The sequence below is a fragment of the Antrostomus carolinensis genome, unplaced genomic scaffold (genome assembly GCF_000700745.2).
Source record: "Antrostomus carolinensis isolate BGI_N321 unplaced genomic scaffold, ASM70074v2 scaffold35571, whole genome shotgun sequence".
Lineage (NCBI taxonomy): Eukaryota > Metazoa > Chordata > Aves > Caprimulgiformes > Caprimulgidae > Antrostomus > Antrostomus carolinensis.
Window position 1 is genome coordinate 2,779 of NW_010295491.1, and position 21,711 is coordinate 24,489.

A 21,711-nucleotide genomic window follows, 5' to 3' on the forward strand; every position below is an offset into this window, starting at 1 on the left:
ATTACATTTGGTAGCAGAATAGGAAAATACCAGCAGAACTGGTCTGCAGATGAGAATGTGCCCACAGCGTGGGACACTGCTCAAAGGGGCTGCTGAGAGCACATAGCAGCTGTACTTCAGGCACACTGGAGACAAGAAAGAACAGAGGGTCAGGGAGCACATGCTGATGATCAGACAGCATGCACAGCTTGTTAACTGCGAATGCTGTGTATGAGGCCTCCCAGCAACTGAGACACAAGATGTTTTGTTTGAAAAGCATGGTACAAAACCAATCCTACTGAAAGTGGCACGATCCTCAGAGACTGGGAGTCAGCCAGCATCTTGCCTTTGTACTATCATTCCGAGTTTCATGTTCCTCAGTTATTAAAGTTACTCTTGTAACTTAATTGCAGAGAAAACATGTGATGCCTCTTGATTGCAGTGAAGGAAATAACTTGTTCAGTTTCTGAGTTCTCTTGGTATAGGTAGGAAACTTTGCAGTTGTAAGCTCAGTTCCTGTACAAATAGTTGGTAGCTTATTTTCAGTGTCAAATAATCTGAAATACTTTGGACACTTAATCTATCAAGTTCCCTCAGCTCTGTCTGATAAACATCATTCATGTATATGGTTGCTTTTAGAGAAAGGTTTGTGTTGTGAACTATGAGACCAGTTTAATGATAAATACCTGCTTTTTTCCTTGAGGAAAAATATACTCTGTATAAAGCAGATGGTCAGTGATTGGATCTGTGTATGACAAGTTGTAGGTGCCAGTTCCTAGGTCTCCACTTCCCAACTCCTAATGTGCTCTACAAGGTGTTCCCTCAGCAGCCCTTAGGAAGGAGAAACACTTCTGAGATCCCATCTTTTCATTGGAGCAGGTGGAAAATCACAGCTCACAGCCATGAGCTCTGAAGTGTCCTCTTGGATTAGGTGTCCCTGGTACTGTCTTTCCCTCCAAGACAGAGCAAGAGGGTCATGTGCTAATTCAGTGATAGAGCACTTTGCACAAAGCAAGTTTGGGATCAGTTCTGCTGCTGTCACTTTGCAGCTGGAGTGGCTTAATCACGGGGTGACTGGGGAATTTTGAGATGTGAAGCTTGTTCACTTTATGGTGTTCTTGTAGAAAGGAAGACTAAGCAAGAGGGGTGACCATAGTGATGACATCATCTTGGGCTATGACCCCTTCTCTCTGACTTTATTCAGAGATTACATAATAAAAAAATTAAGTACAGTGCATATGTAGATCTGGTGCTTCATTTGTGCATGGGATTAATCTTGAGAAAGCTCCTGGATCCAAAAGCACAGTACTACAAAGCAGAGCAGTCCATTTCTTAAAGGCAGTAGCAGTGTGGGAGGTAGAAAAGTAGGGGCAGCACGTACAAAGCTTGGGAACAAGGTTACTGCTGAAGCTGTTTCTCCCAAAATGCCTCAGTTGTACTGCTTGAGGGCCAAAAGTCCTTTAACTGACTTGGTTGCAAACATTTATTTGGATTATGAAACCATCTCTCTTCTGTTTCAGAACCGCCTGGTGCGCCTTGTTTGTGTCTTTCTTCAGTCACTAATCAGAAACAAAATTATTAATGTACAGGACTTGTTTATAGAAGTGCAAGCATTCTGTATCGAGTTCAGTCGGATACGAGAAGCAGCCGGTCTTTTCAGATTGCTGAAGACACTAGACACTGGGGAAAATCCATCAGAGACAAAAACATCAAAATAAAACCACTGTGGCACTGGCAAAAAAAACCCAACACCACAAAAGCCCCAAAACAAACAAAAACAAAAACCCCTGCCAGTATTCTATATCAATTAGTTGTATATTTTAAACTTAAATCACTGAATTAATGATGTCATACACTATAAATAGCATTTTATGCATTTAAACAATAAATAATTTTTTTCTGATACGCATGCTTGAGTTTGTGAAATGTGTTAGGCCTTATACTTGTGCTGGGTTTGACGATGGGTTAAGCTCTGTATGTCATATGCATATCCTGATCTACAGGCTCTAATTGCAGAGAGGATGTAAATGATACTTGCCATCTCACAGCAAATTTAAGTATGAATCTGACACTCACTCTCTTTGTGTCCAAAAGTCAACTTGTATCAAGGTAAGTAACTTCAGTTCCTGTTTGCTCTTTCTTTACTGTGTAAGACCTTCTAGAAGCTGCATAGAACTTCTAATGATGCATGTCTGTCTTGATATTAGAAAAATCTAAAGGCTTATCTTTACATGGCAGAAATGAAGTGTTGGGTGCTGTAGGCTCAGAGCAGTGCTCTCTCTTTTCAATGTCACTGAATTTTTCCAGAATACTGGCCTCATAGCAGCAGTAGTTGAAGTACCACTTCTCTTTCATGCTTGTAAACAGCATGTTTCACTGAGGAAAGATGGTCCCATTTCTTCCATAAAAATCCAAGCCACGAGCCCCTTCTGACTTCAACACCAAAATTAAAATAGCCTCCTCCTTCTAAAGCATTTAGAGTACTGTTCAGGTGTTAAGAGGCCAGGTGTTGGGGAAACCAGGGAGGGAGTCTGCTTAAGTATTATTTTAAGCTGATAGCATAGCTGCTGTTATTGAAGCCCTGAGACTAAAAAGGAAAAGAACTTGAAGAGCTAGCTGGTTCCAGTTTAATGCTGCTTGATAAATGAAAGCTGATTTAAATCTGCATCTGCTTCTCAAATTTTTATGGAGTGCAAGATCAATAATGCAAGGTCAATACAGTATTTTGGCTTTGTCTTTCCCAGTAATTTAAGTTGCTAAATTGCTTGGATTGAAAAGCCCATCGATCTCTCATCTCACACAGCATAGTATTTTGGTAAGAAGTCCTGGGAGAAGTGTTCTCCAGTCATTAGACTTGTTAAGGCTTGTATAGCTTCCCAGAATTAAGATGTATTAGGCCAACTAAAGTAGCATTTATTTAAGGTCTGTTCCAATTCTAGACATTCCCTCTAAGACCCATGACATTTGCTGTAAGTCACTGTTAACAGCAACAGTTAACCTAGCCTGTACACTTAATTACCACCTTAATTTTTTTTCATCCACTAATGTTGAAGTACAGTTTGACTGATCTTCTATGTACTGGTAGTACCCCTCTTCAAAAACAGGTGATAAAACACTTTATATAGATTTTAGGCTTATAACAAAATAATAGGCTCCATCAGAAAACTGCTTACTGCTGCTTCAAGGCATTGCTATCTACCTTGTGATTCACAGAAAAATAATTTAAGCCTTGGCAAAAAAACACCCCCAGTAGGTTACTACAATGATGATTCTATAGCAAAAGCCTAGCTGGCCTGCCTGTTCACAGTACTTGCTCGAGTTGTACTGACAGACAGACATCCCTAATCCCTGGCTTTGGCCTGTCACTAAAAAAAATTATCAAGAAGCATTACAGAAACCAAGACTTATCTTTCTAAAACTGGGAAACAGGAACAAGCCATAAATTTGAGAGCCCTGCGCACTGATGGAAACATTCAAACTTGTTAGTGAATTTACTGTACGCTTCTGCAGTGTTTGCTTGGTAGGAGGGAAGTTTCCCACATTGCCTAGTGTATTAGGTTTACAGGGCAAGGTTATGGTACTGGGGGGCTGCGGGGTGGCCTCTGTGAGGAGAGGTCAGGGCTGGCCTGTGCCAACCCAGCCAGTATGAGCTGGCACAGGTGAGCCCCTCAGCCAGGCTGGTAGCACCTCTGTGATAACTCCGTGTACCCCATGGAGAGGAACCAGGTTGGACCACTTAACAGACACCACACTGGAGCAGGGGAACACTGTGAGAAAGGAACAGCAGAGACCAAATGTTATACACTGACCACAACACTCCTTTCTCTGGCCCTCTGCCACCATCTCAGGGAAGGAAAGGGTAGAAGAATCAAGAGTGAAGGAATAAAGCCTAGGAAGACCAGGGGTAAAGAGAGGTAGGTTTAGTGTTGTCCTTGTTTCTAACTATCCTACTCTATTTTTTAAATGGCAATAAATTAAAATTCATCAAGTCAAGTCTTGTTTTGCCTGTGATGGTAACTTTTTATGTTGACCCATGAGTTTTCCACCTTATTTTCTCCCCTCTCCTACTGAGGGTGGGGCAGGGTGAGAGCAGCTGGGTGGGCATTTAGCAGCCAGCCAAGGTTAATCCACCACACCCAGGTCTTGGTTACACAAGGAAAACTCTACAACATTCTAAAAGGATCTCCCCCTTAGCTACCCAGCATAAAGTTCAGCTTGTTTGATTCTGTGCTACTTGAGTGTCTCAGATCCCATTTCCATAAGAGTAGCAAAGAACACAAACCCCTCAAGCTTCTCAGACATTGCTTTTTTATTATGGAATTTGAGCTTTTAGCCATTAAATTACAACAACAATGCATAACTTGACATTCTTACAGTTGTACATACACAATGGAAAAGACATAGCCCAGTGCTTAATCCAAACAATGCAACCAAGTTCGTACAAGGTTACCATAAAAGTCAGTTGTGACTAGTTGCTGACAGACTAGCAAGTTCAAATGGTTCTCTGCAGTTACATTTACAGTAGAAGTAACTGGCTTCAAAGTTTTGGACTTAAGCTTCAGACTAACAAAACAATGGAAACTCAAATTATTTTGGTCTTCTGAATTAAGTAGGATATGCTCATTTAAAAACACAGTATCATTACCATGTTTCAGATGGTGAAACGTAGCTTCAGGTCCAATGGAAGTATGGTGGACATTTTCCAGGCAATGCATTCTTCACACAAACACATGCAATTATAGAGACATTTTACTTTTAAAACTTTCTCAGATCAAGTTTTGCAATACAGCAGGATATCTGAGGAGAGAGATCAGGACCCATACTGAACAAAACCAAAAGCCTTCAGCTTGATTTGTGCATGTTTAATGTAGAATTCCAATTCCCAAATCGTCACATATCACCTATGAGAGAAAAGAACACATCTAGTGAAGATTAGTCTCAAGGACAGGAGAGATGTTACAATTTTTACAGCCATTCTGGTTAATCAAAAATACACTACTGCCATCTTCCATTTCAGGAATTGTAATTCCTATTATAAAACTCCATCTTTTCAACTTACCCAAGGGAAGAGCAAGACTCTTCCCTTCCCCACCCCAACTCCTCATCCCCTTAGCCCAGCTCTAAAGCTCAGTCAACTGCACAGTAAGGACATTCAGTTTCCTGGCTTATCAAAATAAAGCTTTGATAGATTTAATTTTCTGCCACTTAACCAGAATTAGTTCATCACATACTCTTAATCTGAACATGAGACAGAGCAAAGTAGAGCAGAAAAGGAAACCAGAAAGAACTGCTACTCTCTCTCTCTCCTTGTAACAGCAAGCTATGACATTGGTCCAAGCCACTGTGCCAAGTCTCACCCAGCCTCGTGGCTGAAGGGAGACATACAGAAGAGAACAGTCTCCTGACAAACTGCCAACACCAAGAACTCCATTCCCTCAGGTTAACCTGACAAGATATTGCAAACAAACATACAAAAAGCACACACACACACACAAAAAAAAACCCCAACCCACCAAAAAAACAAACAAAACTCCCAAGTACCCACCTAACCATCACCACAGTATCATCATTACTGGCTTGATTCAAGGTGCTAAAGGCTCTGTTGAGCAAAAGTTGCCAGTTTTACCCAACACTTGGGATGCTGATGTGCAGCAAAAACATATCCTTATTACACATTGTGGCAACAACTGAAAAATATTTCCTAAGTTGGGAATGCCATTCTTAACATACTAGTGTTTACTTCAAAGTACAGTTGGTATTGCTAACAGTAGCTGCATGCCTAGACTAGTCTAGACAGCAGAAGTCTGCTTTTATGGGGTAGCTAAATAATCAGCCCAACCTGTTGTGCCCTATCTGTTGCCATCATAATGTCAACCCAACACTTTCCACTTAACGATCAAGCTCATAAAAACCTGCAAGTGTAGATACCGCCTCTACGTCAGACATCCTCTGACCACAGGGCACGGAAGCAGGGTAACCACTGCTAAACACTTGCTGGGCTCCTCTCTGCACAACTACTACTGACTAGTCCTTATCAGGCCAGGCAGAAAACCAGGACAACCACTCCTGAATCAAGAAGTGATTTAAAAAAAAAAAAAGTCTTTGCACATTTGACAAAGTTGTTGCAAAGGTGTTTCTCTGTGCCAGTTACACCCTGACACAGGGCTAGAATTCCCAATGTGCAACAACCCAGCCTTGGCAGGAACGCACCTGTGCCCAGTTTATTAAATCAGCATGGATTAAAGGCATTCTCACTGTAGTTATGTTATCCTGGCACACCTCCAGCATCTAGCACTACTTACTGGCAATAGGTGACTGCACTACATTCACATATTTGGGGGGGTGGGGAGTAGGAGTTACTGCTATCTAATCAAACTTCCCTAGTACATGCAAAGAATCTTCCAAGTATTACTTAGAACCAAAGAAAAATCCAGTCTAGGGTTAGTCAGTAAAATAAAATCCAAATTTTCTAGTTAAATTGATACTGCAGGTAATTAAACTCCTTATTAACATGCATTTAGATCTGAAATGTCTACAGTCCATTTCTGCTTGCTATCAAGTCTAAAAGCTGAAGCTAGTCCAAACAGTTATTTACTATTAATTTATTCTCCAATTTGACATGTGTAGATTATCAATAAACTAAGATTTCTGATCAGAGGGCCTCTAGTCTCACTTTAAACACCAGTCCATTTTGACATGTTCATAGCTCTTTTTTAAAATCACTTGAACTTTACAAGTTTTCTCTGTAACAGTAACACTAGAACTAACAAAGCCATACCAATGAATGTGATACTAACAAAACTCCTTCTACACCACCACCACCCCCGAGTCCTGGCTAGGGATTTTCCCCAACTGATTTCAACATCACCTTTGGGAGGCTGTTCACTTCATGTGGACACCATGCTTCAGCTTTGTATTATCATACCACATGAATGTCTCAAGTAAGAAACTCTGCCTGATTCCAGCAAGAACTGACAAAAAGAGGTATCTCAGACAAAATGCACAGCTAGGAACAGAAAGAGATTGGGCCAGGGGAGGCCAGAAGGAACCCATCAGCTCCCACATTAGGCAGGAGATAGCCTAAGCAGAAGAAGCAGATCAAAGATTCCCCATATGGTAGGGAAGGGAGTCACAAGGCACCTATCCTGCAAAAACATTCATAGCAGGAAAAGACTCATCGAGTTCTGACCTTCATATAAACTTTCGGTAGTTGAAGTGCTAGAAACTAGAAATACCAGTTTGATCCAATATAGTAGGTAGAGATCAGCAAAGTCTGGGAACCCATATTTACCTAATAGCTGCTTACAACTGTTTACTCTAAAAGCAATCTATTTGAGTTATAAAAGTAGGTGATAAGCTTCACATTTCTAATCCTCTCTTGCTACTGTTCTAAGCTCCACAGATTGTCTCTTTCCTGTCCTGGACTTTTTAAACCCATCACTTTTTGCTAATACATGTCCGCTTTTTGACTGAGGTCAGACTAATGATTCGCTTCGGAAGATTTTTGTCATTGTGCTTCCAAGGAGAGCAACCTGCTTGCTGGAGGCACTGCAATTCGGCCTTTTATTGTCATCATTCCTCAGCAACACAGCTGGCCTTAGGAGACCTAACTATACCAAAGGTGAACTATGCACAAACCAATTTGGCTGAAACACGTGTAACTACACTTGTGAAAGGCTGAAGTGAAAGCGGTATAGTGCCAGCACCAGAAACATCCTCCAGGAATCTTCACGCTCAAGATATTCTTTTAAGTCAGTGCTATAACTTACACTTCAGATTTTATAAGCACACTTCTCAGTTTGCAGGTTCTTTAGCTTTTCCTCCAGCTTTCTGCCAGATTGCAGCTTTGATTCCTAAGAAAAACTTTTTGTTTTATAGGTATTACAAAAAAGCTGAAGTACTTACCACATTTCTCCCCTCCAGCACGAATATTGCGCTGCGGGTATCAGCAAGACACAATCCACAGACTGACAAGACTTCTCTTGGTAACACCTTTCGGTTCCTCCTTGAGCTAGAGTTTAAACCCTCTCAACATTTACTACATCAATGTTCAGCTTTGTGTTAAGGAAGAGGGAGAAGACTTTTTAAATATTGAAGAGACAGTTAAAAAGGCAGTTCTGGAAATGTTGATAAGCTCCTTTTGGAGACGTAAGTGCCCCCATACATTGTTTGGTTTAGTTGTGGGTTGTTTGTTCATTTGTTCAGTTTTGCAGATGGTTGGTCAGTCATATTCCATTCTCATGTGCTTCTTGTAAGATAAAGGCATCATAAAAACTTGCACCTGCTGGTGACATCAGAACTACAACCTGACAATTTTCTAGTAAACCTAAAAGTTACACTCCTACAGGGAAGAAACAGATTTCTTTTTTTTTTTTTTTTAAGTAGGCATTAATAGATGTATTTTGAAGGAAATTTAGGGTGAAACATCTGCTCTGCAAAGTAGAATTTCAGATTATTTTCCCGCATCTGAAACCTCTGTCATTTCTGGAACATTCATTCCAAAATAAAAAAAAAATGCTTCTATTGAAGCGCAATATAAGTTAGAAAAAGAATTGCATATTTTCTTAAAAACATTCCAAATATACATTTTAAAAACAAAATGCACTCTAAAACAAATGTCTAGTAAAAGACACCGTTTTAAGCAACCTGTAGTAACAGCTTTACAGAAGAAAATTGAGGAATGTATTATTATTTATAACATGACAATGCTAAAATCCTAAACAATTCACTTAACACTCTTAATAAGTAGTGTTTAAATATACATATTTCTTTACAAAACAGTTTAGCAATTCCTTATACCACTTACAGTATAGAAATATTTGAATAAGAGGTTGTAATGGGAGATGCCAGGTTTTATATTTACTCTCAGATGCTTCAGGTTTCTAAGTGTTTTACTATAAGGCACAATACTGCTAATCTAAAAGAAAGGAAAAAAGCTAATGGCAAACCGAGTCAAAACTCCTAACGTGGAATATCCAAGAGAAGAGTTCCAGCATCTCTATGCAAAGAAAAAGAAAGAAACAAAACCAAGCTTTGTAGATCCTAAGAAACCGTTTCAACTTTTACATAACAAGGTGGGACAGGATGGGAGCAGGAATAAGAAGGAATTAAGTAAATTCTTATAAATAGACTAATAAATATATTTCAGCCATAATTAGCCCTTTACCTCTGTCTACTGAGTTTAAGATTGAAAGAGGTAACCAGTGTGCATATACCTAAATAAGTCTACATGCTCAGCACGTGAAGACCACCCAGCACAACCTATTACTGCCAAATTCAGTACAAAAGCTAGCAAGATGGAAAAAGTCTACTTTTCTCTCAGCATCCACTCTGAGTAGAACACATTACAAGATCAAATTAGTATTTGTAAGGAAAGTTGCAACTAGCAATTTTTTCATCACGAAAAAGGGTATGCAACATATCCACAAAGTTATTAGATTCCTTCAAGGTTAGATTATGTCTTTTCTACAAATATCCATCTCCAATTACAACAGATCAGAACTTTCAGAACATTTTAATATTTATAGTCTTGTAAGTGTTCTCCATGCGTACATACGGAATGTAAATAGTGCAGCCAAAATATTTATCCGTTAAGACACTCTACATTGTTTTCACTGCCTAGTCTTCGTCTTTGTTACAGCCCTCTGGAACACAATGACATTGTAACAATGCTTACAGAAAAAGGGTTATTGCATCTTTTTTTAGGATGAGACATCCAGAGGAGATTTTATAAAATCCTCCTGTGTACAAAATTCTTAGTTATTAGCCCTTTTGGAACACCAGCTAGAAAAGTTTGAAAGGTAAAATAATTTACATTGTTATTTTTTCCGTTAACTAGACAGAAGTCCATACTAATTAAATAAAAAATAATAGTTCTTCAACAGTCTATTCAAGATATCTTCCATGAAGCAGTTCAGTGGGAATTTCCATTAGACAGATGTTCTCCATGCCGGTTATTACTGACATCCACATCTAGAAGCCAAGAATTAGAAGAAAAATTGTTTGTTGACTTACCATTTTAATACATTTTATCTGTTGCATTAATCCAAACTCCAGCAACAAATTTCATATTCATATATACCTAAGGTTCTCAAGATTCTCTGTGTAAGTAATCCTCCTAAGACACTGTTTGCATCTTCCCCACCCCAACCCCCTGTCCCAAAGACCAATTTTCTCCAGCTCAACAGAATTCTCTCAAAAATCTACCTACTTATATTTTCTGAACACCAGTAGTGCGTGACACCGCTCAGTCTGGTCCGCAGCGCAATACTAACACTACTAACATCACTTCAAGAATGGCTTCATCTAATGCAATGAATGGCATTAAGGATTGTCACGTGAAACTAAATTATTACTTACCAAGTAACGCTGTGGTTTCACCTGCGTCCTCTTTTAAACTGGTGCATTGCAATACAGACTCGTTAGTGGAGGAAGCTGATAACTCGCTTACTTCGTTTCTGTCATCGTCTTGCAAAGCGATACTCAGACTTCCGACTGAAACGCTGCCGCTTATCGACTCGGGTATCGGAACTTCAAGTACATCTTCAGGGTCCCCCTTCAAAATTAAATATATTGAACTGAAACTTTTGTCTACCATTAGGCATCAACATTCCTCCGCCTCACCACTGTGTAACCTCACCTTATTGGAAAAAAGATGATTTTTTTTTTTTGGCCTATTTTCTATGTGCTCGTGGGTACAGTGTTAAACAGGGTCTGCTTTCAGTGTTACTGTCTGACTGAAAGAAACAAATCCAAGCACAAAAGCATCCACTTTTTCAAAGTCACTCCAAAGCCAAGAACAGCAATGGCAAGAGTCAACCCAGCCAGGCTTTTGGATGGAATATTTCAACACTGTAGCAACAGTAATGCTGCAGTCTGGTCAGGAGCAGGCTCAGCACATGCAAAGTCTTCGCTGAGCAAACCTACTGATCCTTTCTGAGTTTGTGGAAGCTGCTGTTTCTCCATGATAGAGTTGGGCAAGCTTAGACTTTTTTTTTTTTTACTGGGTGAGCAAACGTTTGACATCAGAACAAGCTTCCCCCCTCCTTTACCTCCAGCTGTTCCAAAAATGCAAATATGCTGGCTTGTCACTTTGCAGGAACAAAACATCTACAGCACAGGCAAAGGAATTTATTTCACCTATTGTACAGCATGAGCTATTTCTGATCCATTCTGAAAGTTAATTAGAAGTCCTACCTGCACAATTCTGTTCCTAAATTAAACAGACTACCTTCATTACAGTACTGCCATTGATATACTGACATGATTTATACATAAGCACGTATACTGCATTTCAAGTAGCTATTCTGTGAGCTTCATAATGAGTATTTTTCCCCTCCTCAAACAATTAGCACAGGCCCATCTTAAGAAATTCTCAATTGATCCTTTCTTTAGCACCAGAGCAGCATATTTTAAAATGTACTGAATTTTAATAAGCTATAGAACTGCTACCATTAAACACATGTTAAGACACATGATACTAATCTCTAGGTATGCGGGTGTGGAGCATTAATGATTTTGGTTTCCAAAACTTAGGCAGTTAAAAAAAGCACCAAGATGACAAGATTCAACAATGCTCTAAATCAGTCAGACATGTTGAACTGCAGTTCTTTTCTTGTAAGAAATAGCATAATGCAGAACTAGACTGCTGAAGTCTGTGCTTTACAAAAGAGAAGCCAGGTAATAGGACTTAGTGTCTTCTTTCTACTTTGAGCCTTTAAAAATTCTGAAGCATCTGAAGTATGTCTTCCACAAAACTGAATCGAGCCCTCAGCCTCTCTGCAGAAGGTTCCATAGGTTTCTATAATAGGGCTGCACATTCTTGCCTGCAGTTACACCGCTCAGCAAGCACACTGCTGAAAGAAGCTGCCTTGCTCTTTGCACTTTTTTCTCTCCTCACATCAATTAAAAATTCACACAATCACTCTACAAACGAGATCAGGCAACCCGGATCAGGCTGAAAACTAAGCTAGAAAAAAAATACTGAATGATTTCCCACATTACTCGCATCAGTGGGGCTTGAATGATTGGTGCATAAGCAAGACATTTTCCCCATTCCATTAGAAAAAACTGGGTTTCTGTATTTAATATACTCCCATTCAACTTGCTTTCTAACACTTATTTTGCCTAACAAGTGGAGGAGGTATTACTCCTGTTTAGGCTTGGTATCAGTATCCTCTGCAACAGCACGAATTGAAGGAATACAAGTGTTCTGAAGGTTCTAGTATTTCAGTTTTCAGACTGTATACAAAAGGATATAACCTTCTGCATATAATGCAAGTTACATCAACTCCAAGAATGGAAAGAGAGCAAAAAATAAGCTGTTATATTACAGTAATAATAGCTATTTCACATGACAAAGATTGCAACTCTTGAACAAAGTCTGACCTAATACACAGAAGCACCACAATCTGGTATACATATTACATAGCAAGAGTATTGGCACCTTTGACAAAACAAAAAAGTAATTCATAGAAGCCTTCCATAGATCTGCTAAGTCTCTGCAACGAGGTAAGAGGAAAGAGCAAAAAGGCAGACCTAGTCTATGAAAGAAAGGTCCCTGAAACCAAGGAACACCCCTATTTTGTGAAGATCTCTGCAGATCAGTAGAAGAGAAGTAGACTCATGCCTGTGGCATTTTAGTGGAACTCAAGACTATTTATCAATAGTGACCAAGTAACCTACCGCATGTGTCTTCATCTCTCTTTTCTGGTGCTGTCAGAAAGAAATGAGAGCACATCATTTTCTCTACTTAACCAATTTCTGGTGAATGTCTTTAGGAAGGTTCTAAGTACTGGTTTACTTGCAGGGGTAAAACACTGGGCATATGTGGAAGCACACAAACACTCAAGACAGAAAAACTGTAACTTCTTCCCTTGAATTGCAGTTCTCAAGATCAAAGATATGCTCTAGATCTACTGAATTAAGTTATATTTTTGCAGCTTGGGCAAGTTGCCTCACCTCTTCAACTTCCTTACAATCATCAGCCAGAGACAGGAAAAAGTTGGTTATCACAGAAGACTACACAGAGGATTCGTAAGATGCTCAATACATTGTTTAAGTTCTTACCCATACAATTCCCTTATTCTTCTATTTCTCACTCAATCTTGCATGTTTGCCCACACAAGTCTCAGTGACAACTGTTCTCAACCTGAACAGTTACATCAAGTCTTGCCTCCTGCACTGTACTGCTACTTTGAAGATTAAATCAAGTGTGCAACGTACCCAGTATCCCAAAGCTTTGATAACATCTAGTTTACACATTGGACAAGTCCGGTGGTCCAAAAGCCAAGGGTCAATGCATGTTCTGTGGAAGATGTGCCTAAAGAAAAGAAATGCCCTTTAAAACTTATCATGAAAGCCACATGCTATTCTTTTAAACAATGTGCAAGTTACTACATTAAAAAATAAACCCATTTCTTTATAACCTTGACAATTAATTTACTAAGACAGTTCTAGAAGCATCATCTTTCATGCCAGCTTTCTGAAATAAGAAATATTACTAACCATAAGGACACCACAGAGCTACCAAGTTCAACACTGTACAGTTCTAACTTAATACTAAGAAAGCTCTACTTCACCCCTACACTTCTGGCAGTTGCTCCTTTTTCCTGCATAGATAGGAAGCGCTACATGGTCTCCCAGTGCCCTTCAACATGTAATAGGCCGTATAAATGGCACCGCTTCAGCTCTGCCACCAGAGTTTCAGAAGTTTTCAGAAAGGTCATCATGTATTTCTTAGGGAAAACAAGCTAAAGAGGAAAGAATAATTATGGCAACTTACTTGCATGGCAGAATTCGCACAGTGTCTTTCAGTTTATAGTTCTCAATGCACACAGCACAGTTTTCCACATCAACATCTAAACCCTAAAGATGACAAGACATTTAAATGCTTGTTACAGAACAAGCTTTGTGTAATAGGTAACTTCACAGAATGTAAAATGTATAAAATGGTTTAGCAAATAAAAACATCTCCCTCATTTAATTCAAGATTCTATCAAAAGGTGATTTGACCAAGTAATACCAAATACTAAAAGCAGCCAAACTCTTATTTTCCGATTTAAACAACTACACGTTACCTTAAGTAATTTGTTAAGTCTTAAACATTGGCTTTGCTCACGGGAGCACAATAAAATTTCAGTTTAAAGTAACTACAAAACAAAGAAATTTTAAAAGAAGTCATCTTCGATGAAAGCACACCATCAAATTCTTAAGTGATGGTCCCACAGACTTGCAAGGGCTTAAGCAGAATGAGATTCATGGGCCTAAATGCTGCAAACCCTTCTCCACTTTTCTTTTTTCTTTGTTCTACCACATCCTACCAGATACCCCTTGGTAGTTAGAAGAAAACTGAAGTATGCAGTTTGGGATGGTTTTTAAAATGTCTCTCCAAGCTCACACCAGGGAGACAGTCAAAATGCAGTATTTCCCCATCTCAATTTCTTGTACCTTAAGAATTAAGGTATAAGGTTAAATATCTTTCCTAACAGGTCTCACTACCTTCTTGAAGCCACACTTGTAGCTGCAGTGCAAATACGATGGGTATCTCCGGATACAAGAGAAATAATGCAGTGTCAACTGGATTGTATAAAACATAAGTATCACAAGAACAGATAGTGGGCCAACTTCTTCCCTTTCATCCCCACAAAATAAGTATTTTATGTTTACTGCTTACTGAAATACGTCAATTTCATCACCACAAACACTCAAATGAATTAGTACCACAAGCAAACTTTCAAGTTCAAGGCAAGTTTTCCCCGCCTTTGCATACTAACAATTTACATAATTAAGGCCTTAAATTCCCAAGTATATAAAATTAGGACTGTTTTTTTTACAAAAGCAAAGTTAAGACAAGTATTTATTCTATAACAGTTTTTTTTTATTATTCTGTAAAAGAGGCAAAGTCCAAATATACAATATGTAGCACATACTCAAATGAGTGTCCATTTTACAATAATCTCATAAGCTTCTCAGGGAAGATCTACATGATAGCAAATACACTTTTAAAATATTGACCTATTTTTAGTTAAATACCTCAACCCCAAGTGAAATGATAATGAAAGACTAATGTGTCACAATAAAAGAAATTTACTCTTTTAATCATAGTGGATGAAAGGAAGTATTTTAAGAAAAAAATGCATATTTAGAGAGTAGACAGGACTACTTCCAGAAAAATTTACATTAGTTCATGGAAGTACTTCTGCATCATTAAGTTACATAAATTTGCTGATAGTAGGCTGATTCAAATTGAATTAGAAGATATTATTTACCAAGCAGAAAACCCCTATTTTAATAGGGATTAAATTAAATCTAATCTCATTCTACTTTGCTTAACTAACATGGCATTCATAGTTACAACCAGCATACTGCATAACAACTTGGTTAAATCCCCCCATTTTATTTATTTCAGTCAAGAGTATATTGATTGGAAGGAAACATGGGCTACACTGCAAAAAATCTCTAACAAATCCTTTTTAGAGGTTTACTGAACATCAGCTTAAAAGCAGTTAACAGCTTCCTTGTGGTTCTCCCCACAGGTTTCATCATGACCCTTTTACATCCATTTCTTCCTATGCTGATGTTATGCTTTGATACTGCTTTACACAAGTTTTGGTTCAACTCCATCTTTCTTGATCTCACCAGTGTATGAACATCCCTCTGTTCACAGCTTGAAATAGATTACTTTTTGATGGAATGTTGAATATAATTTAAAAGTAACAAATACTTGTAAAATGCTACTTAAACATGCTGAATGCATAAGAGGAAAAGAGGCAAGTTCAAAGACAGTTGGGTTTTTTTTCATTTCAAAACTGATTTACTAAGTGAAGGACACACTCTCTGTAGCATGTGACCTGAGCTGAACAGCTTCTGTTGAACCACAGCTTGTAAAGTTCTTACATATGACAAATGTCCTTTCTCACCTTAATTTTATTAATGGGTTAAAAAACTAATCCTTGTTTTTAATCTCTGAGCAAATCGGTCCTCAAGTGAAAACTAATCAAATAAGACAAATAAGAGTGAAAAAAAAGTCTATGTAGTAGAAGTCTAGCGTAAACTAATTTAGCATCTAGGATCAGAGCTGCCTGAAACTCTGAATGGAATATTTTCTTTCGAAATCTTGGCTTTTTCTACTTCAGTTACTCTAATACAGCTATGAGTTTAGGCTACATGCTGTCAAAGCTAATTTTTTGAAAGCTGTTTAAATTTTTGGAATAGCTTTACTTTAATACATAGAAGTGTACTTCTAAAAAAATGTATGCTTCAAGTAAGTCTATACAGCTCCTTAGCATATTTATGTCAAAAGATGAAACAAGTGTAACATTTTTGAGAACTTTTCAGATTTCTCAGGCCTTCTGATCAATAAAAAGATGGATGATCTTTTAAGAAAAAAAAATTACATCAGCTGTAAGAACTGTGCAATGAATAGGCCCTAGGAAGTATTTTGCAATCCACTTGTTGATGTTTTCAAGTGCTGATAAGATTAGTATTTCCTCATCTTCACAGTACCAGCCCTGTAGTCTCCTGCAACATTCTGTGTAACTAGATATTCTTTGCAAAAAAACAGCCTTACATTTCATAAGTAGTTCAGATTTGAGTTTTCAATTTTAAGCTTTGTCTTCTAAGTAAAGGTGCTAAAATAAGCCTAAAATTGTACACAGTCAGACAGCAATTACAAGGTTAGAATTTCAGTTTAAATTCTATAAAGGCATTACAACAGTTTTTAAATCATACCGAAATAACCAGAACCACTAAATTACCTTTTCTCCACGTTTCACAGTATGTAGCTGAAGCTGGCTGATTGCTTTCTTGGTTTCTTTCCTATGTCCCTTGAATAAAGATTTTTAATATTAGTACACAAGTTAGTTTTAAGAGTTACATTTCAAAGCTTTTAAATACTTTCCATGTGGATTACTAAATCTTCTGAATGCATTTAAAGATTCATCTCTGGCTAGCTCATTTGTTTACAAAATACCTCCAAGCCAGGAGATGAAGACCTGCAAGTTTCACATTCTCAGGGCACAGCAGCAAACATTATCTATGAGCATAGTGCTTTTAAAATGAACTCAGCCAGTGCAGAACTATGCAGACCAAGCTGACATACGCAGCCTTGTATCACGACGGCCTGCATCAAGGGCCTTCCCGCACAACAAAACTGACACTAATTTAGGATTTAGAGGCATCAGAGCTGAAAGAAACAGTCATATAACCAGACCTTCTAGTTAGGCAAGCCCATGAGCAAGCACAGCGCACGTTTTGCACAAGCTTGAGAGAAGGTGGAATCCAGGCGGGCAGCCCACAGCTGGCCAGCAGGTCAAAAGGCTGCTTGTCGCTATTAAGGCTGCCCCTCGGTTAAACACTGTCTCACACATTATACAAAGCCTCCCACTGAAAGGACACATTATGCAAAGGAGATAACAAGAAAGGCTTAACAGACATGAGACACCATACTGCACTTCTATACAGTAACAGTCCTAATTATGCTTAGAGGGGAAGCAAGAAAAGAAAGCAGTACTGTATTCCAAGACAAAGTGCTAGCTACTGCTAGAAACTGAATACTCCCAATTAACAGATGTTGATCTGTCCAGCTGCAACCCTCACTGATGAAATGCCATAAAGGAATAAAAAACCCCATAATGGTAGCTTTTATCTGTAATGATAATTACAATTACTTATATCATTTTATAAACTTATGGTATTAAAAAATTGGGAATTTTTTTTAATTCTTTTTGGTGTTAAGGAGAGTTAAGTCTGAAAAGTCTCTCAGAAATGGACAGACAACCAGCAGGGGTCTATCCCACCTTCTGTATCAGCTCAGGGTTTTATGCACAGTCCTGCTTAATTTGCAGTAGCAAGGAGGCCTTCCAAGGTTTTACTGCTAACCTGTTGTTAGAATATATCTTAAGATGGCTATCTTCACCTTCGCTCAGCAGCTACACAGTAGCCTGCTTTGAAGCATGGCATACTTAACTCCCAAGTTTTAATTATACTGGAGTCAGTAAGCCAAGCAAAACAAGATTTTGGTTAGAAAACCGGCTTTTTCCCCAAAAAATCTTTCAAGACTCCTAATGATATATTTTGACCAAGATCTTCATTACATTTTTAAACTTGGCACAGTTTGGTAAACTTTTGTTTTCAATAACCACTTGAAAAGAGGGAGAATTGAGAAAGTGCCATAACCTTCTAATGCTAGACAATTTTATTTAATTAAGAAGCATTTAGTTGACAAGCCAAATGGCAAAATCTATTAAGAATCTGTGGTACATATTTCTGGAAAATATTGTATTCACCCTAAAAAATGCTCTTTAAACTATTCATAAAGCATGTGAACTTCCCTTGGCATGAGCTATCCTAAAGCCAACAGGAAGAAGTAACTTTCTTCACCAAACAACTGTTACAACACAAAAACACACCCCCTTTTCTATAAATACTTCTCAAAAATTTTGTTTTCTTTAAAGTATTCTCAGAATGTAAGTTCTAAGACTTAAAGTTTAGTAAAAAAAGACTCTAGGGAACCAACATTTCAAGTAGACCACAAGTTTAACCAATACCGAAGTCTCATGTGTTATGCTCAGTTACTGAAAGAGAGAAACTAAATGTTTCCCTATAAGAGTCCTGTAATTCCTAAACAGAGCTCAGAAGGCAAACAAAAATGCCCTTCCCTCCTCCCTCAAAGCTAGAATCCACACATTCAAGTGGAAGGCAGGGGAAGTCCACGTGATAAGCAGTCATTTGAAACGTGGTTGGTTTTTTTTTTTTTTACTGAATTGAAGATAAAAAAAATAACCTGAGAACTGCCTGCAAAGAAAAACAAGTGCAACCTTCTTTTTCACTGTTAGTAGAGAACTGCGGTAGAGATACTGATGACCATGGAGGAATGCAACCTATTTGCACCAGCTGAAAAGCACAGGGAAGTGCCATCCTAAGATATTGTCAAAACTCAGCTGGACTAGGTCCTCAACCACTCCATGCAAGTTGCTCTCTTAAGTGCTGGAGTTTGAATCAGATAGCCTCCAGAGGTCCCTTCTAATCTAAATTATTCTGTGATTAAGAACTTCCCTCAGGGCAAAAGTAAAACTGACTTCTTTTTTTTCCAACCTATCAAAGAAGAACAGGGATTTGTAAGGGGCAAATTAAAGAGCAGAGTTACTCCTTCCTGATCTTCCCAGTACTCCCACCGTTTTCAACACTTCAGATAGTCTAAAATAGCTGAATCTCACCACACATACTCCTTCTACTCTGCTGCCATTAAGTACTCTACAGTAGAGCATTAGGATTACAAGTATCAAAAGCAGTTTTCATAAAGCTTTAGAACCAAAATTTTAGCCCTCATTGCTTGTGGGTCTTAAGAAAAAAATAATTAGCACGGTCCCTCTCCATTAGGCAAAAGATCTATTTAGTGAAATTAGTACTTTCAGAACAAAAATTACTGAAGAATGAAAATAATTTTTAATGTCAAAGGGAAGTTAAGTTGGGTGACAAATCCCACGAGAACCTGCCTTTACTCACTTGTTGACAAATGGCTAAATATATTTCCCACGACTTCATACAGGTATCTAATAATTATAAGTAGCCAAACTTGCAACACCAATTAGCACACTGCTTATTAGCCTCACTAACCATTGCTGAGTAGTGTTCACAGATAGTAAAGCAGCAAGAAGGCAGAGAACTTCAAGAATGCTTCAATAAACAAGCAAAGTTAGGCAACTGATTTGACACGAGAAGATGGTAAATACTCTAAAGCGTAATTATCTCCAATTACCTGGTTTCCAAACTGTGATCCTGTATACAGGAAACGTTGTATATAGTAAAATATGAGCCAAGCAAGCGATATAATCATCATGGTGATGAAGGCGATGGCTACAAACACAACTGACTGACCACTGATATATTCCTGCACGTGTCGTGTGCCAACAACTATAGTCATTTTTACTGGAATCCCTCTTCGTACTGGCTCCAATATCTCTATACCTTTTGGGTAGCCAACCATTATCACCACTGTATTTCCTGTTCCTGTTGGAGGGGGGAAAAAAAGAAAGAAAAAAAAAAGTCAGTCATCACAGAAAAAATTTAGGCATTCTGTCTGGTTTTGATGCTAATTTGTGCCTCTTCACTTAATAACAGCAAGCAAAGTTACAAGAAAACATCTGAATTTTTTTCAGGCATACCAGACTTGATAGAAAGTTTACTAGTAAAGAACCCTTTATTTACTTTATGGAACTCTCAAACACAAGATAAACTCCAACAGATGCATCTTTACTCAAGGTCCTATACTCCTCATTCCAAACAGGGAGGTTGGATGTAGATGCCATGCAAAAAACCAGGCAAATCAAACATCTCATCTTGAAGTTGCTGAAGTTCTAACATACAACTCAGGAACAGCTGGTCTTTTATCTGTCATCATTGTGGGAATTTTAGCTGTAGCTGGAGACAGTACGTGAATACCATGAAGAGAGATACATCTATCAAGTTTGAATCTGAATCCATAGCACAATTACACTGGATATGTGAACGACAAGAGAAAAAAGATTCAGATATTTAACATTAAACTACATTAAACATTGAAACACTTAAAGAGATTATTCAATATTCAAAGTGTAATGAGATTTCATGACAAGGACTTGTCAAGAAATACTTTGTGACTCTTCTGGGAGCATGGAACCAAAGGATTTCTCTATTATATTAGAACTTGAAAACACTCAATCCATATGAAAAAGCACCTAATTAAAAAAAAAAAACCCAAACAAAAAAACCCACCACCTTTAAGTATCATAGTGCTACCAAAAATGTTAGGATACTGTCAAAACCAACTAGCAGAAACCAAAGATCCTCTGAGACTAGAGTTTTACTCCACTTTGTCTGGAAGCACCTCCAGTATTGTCTCAGAAACATCTAACCCAAGTATTACAAAATAAATTATAAACAAATATACTTGTTAAAAGTGTCACTTTTTCAGTGGTCTATGCCATTTTTATTTGAATTTGGTTTCTGCATACCAACATTGCTATATACCCTTGATAAGTCATGGCTTTATAGCTTACTGCACTCCTATGTCTCAGAAGAAGGGAAACTAAGCTTGATTCAGAGAGAAAGTAGAGAAAGAAGAAAGAAGAGAGGGGTTTTCCTAGCTGGAAAGCTAAAGCTGTAATGACACAGCTACCTTTTTAGATTCACAAGATTACCTACCTGCAACAAGACCTCCCACTGAAGACTTAAAGACTTTTCCCCTCCTGGCTGCGTTAGACTCACTACTGAAAAGCTACGTCAAAAGAAATGGTTGCCTAATTTGTAACATCAAGTGGGGAATTTCAAAACTCAAAGCAGCATTCCAGACTCGCCCACCTCTCCGCCTGCTAACACAATGAGTTATTTGCCTGAAATATTTAAAACAAACTCCTTTGGTTGAGACAGTTCTGGCTGTGACACCTTGTCAACCTGGCTAGTCTGCTACCATGCCAAGGGGAATCTGCAGGAGTTTCACTTCTTCATGTGGCATAAGGTGCAGGAGGTCTGCTGTGGATGAAACACTAAAGGTTCCAGTTATTAGTTGAATAACCCTCCTGTCTCAACACCAGCTACCCTTTTTCAGCTTCACCTTACGCAGCCATCCCACTCCTGGTCACCTACTGTAAGAACCACTATACCCATCTGCCAGATCCAGGCCCAGCAAGAAAGCAGATTTTCCAAACTGTGCTACATTTATGGAAGTTTTGAGGATGGTGCAAAGAGACAATG

General features: G+C 38.4%; 1 protein-coding gene and 1 non-coding gene across 2 annotated transcripts; both read right to left on the reverse strand.

Annotated features, from left to right (window-relative positions):
- Positions 1 to 7,447: 7,447 nt before the first annotated feature.
- LOC114819070 (small nucleolar RNA SNORD89) lies at positions 7,448 to 7,563 on the reverse strand. Its single transcript, XR_003766352.1, has one exon. It is a non-coding gene; the product is annotated as a small nucleolar RNA SNORD89 (small nucleolar RNA).
- Positions 7,564 to 8,790: 1,227 nt separating this feature from the next.
- RNF149 (ring finger protein 149) lies at positions 8,791 to 20,000 on the reverse strand. The gene is made up of 6 exons (XM_010178004.2): positions 19,739 to 20,000; positions 16,737 to 16,805; positions 13,763 to 13,845; positions 13,204 to 13,300; positions 10,339 to 10,534; positions 8,791 to 9,951 (listed from the first exon to the last, which is right to left on the reverse strand). The coding sequence occupies exons 1-6, from the start codon at positions 19,964 to 19,966 to the stop codon at positions 9,893 to 9,895; spliced, it is 732 nt and encodes a 243-aa protein (XP_010176306.2). The 5' UTR covers positions 19,967 to 20,000; the 3' UTR covers positions 8,791 to 9,892.
- Between the last annotated feature and the right edge of the window lie 1,711 nt (positions 20,001 to 21,711).

Coding starts and splice junctions, on each gene's coding strand:
- RNF149 (XM_010178004.2), bottom strand. CDS start 19,966: ATGGTTGGCTACCCAAAAGGTATAGAGATATTGGAGCCAGTACGAAGA. Junction 16,806..19,738: donor GATCACAGTTTGGAAACCAG/GTAATTGGAGAT, acceptor TCTTTATTCAAG/GGACATAGGAAAGAAACCAA. Junction 10,535..13,203: donor TCAAAGCTTTGGGATACTGG/GTACGTTGCACA, acceptor TTAATTTTGAAG/GGGGACCCTGAAGATGTACT.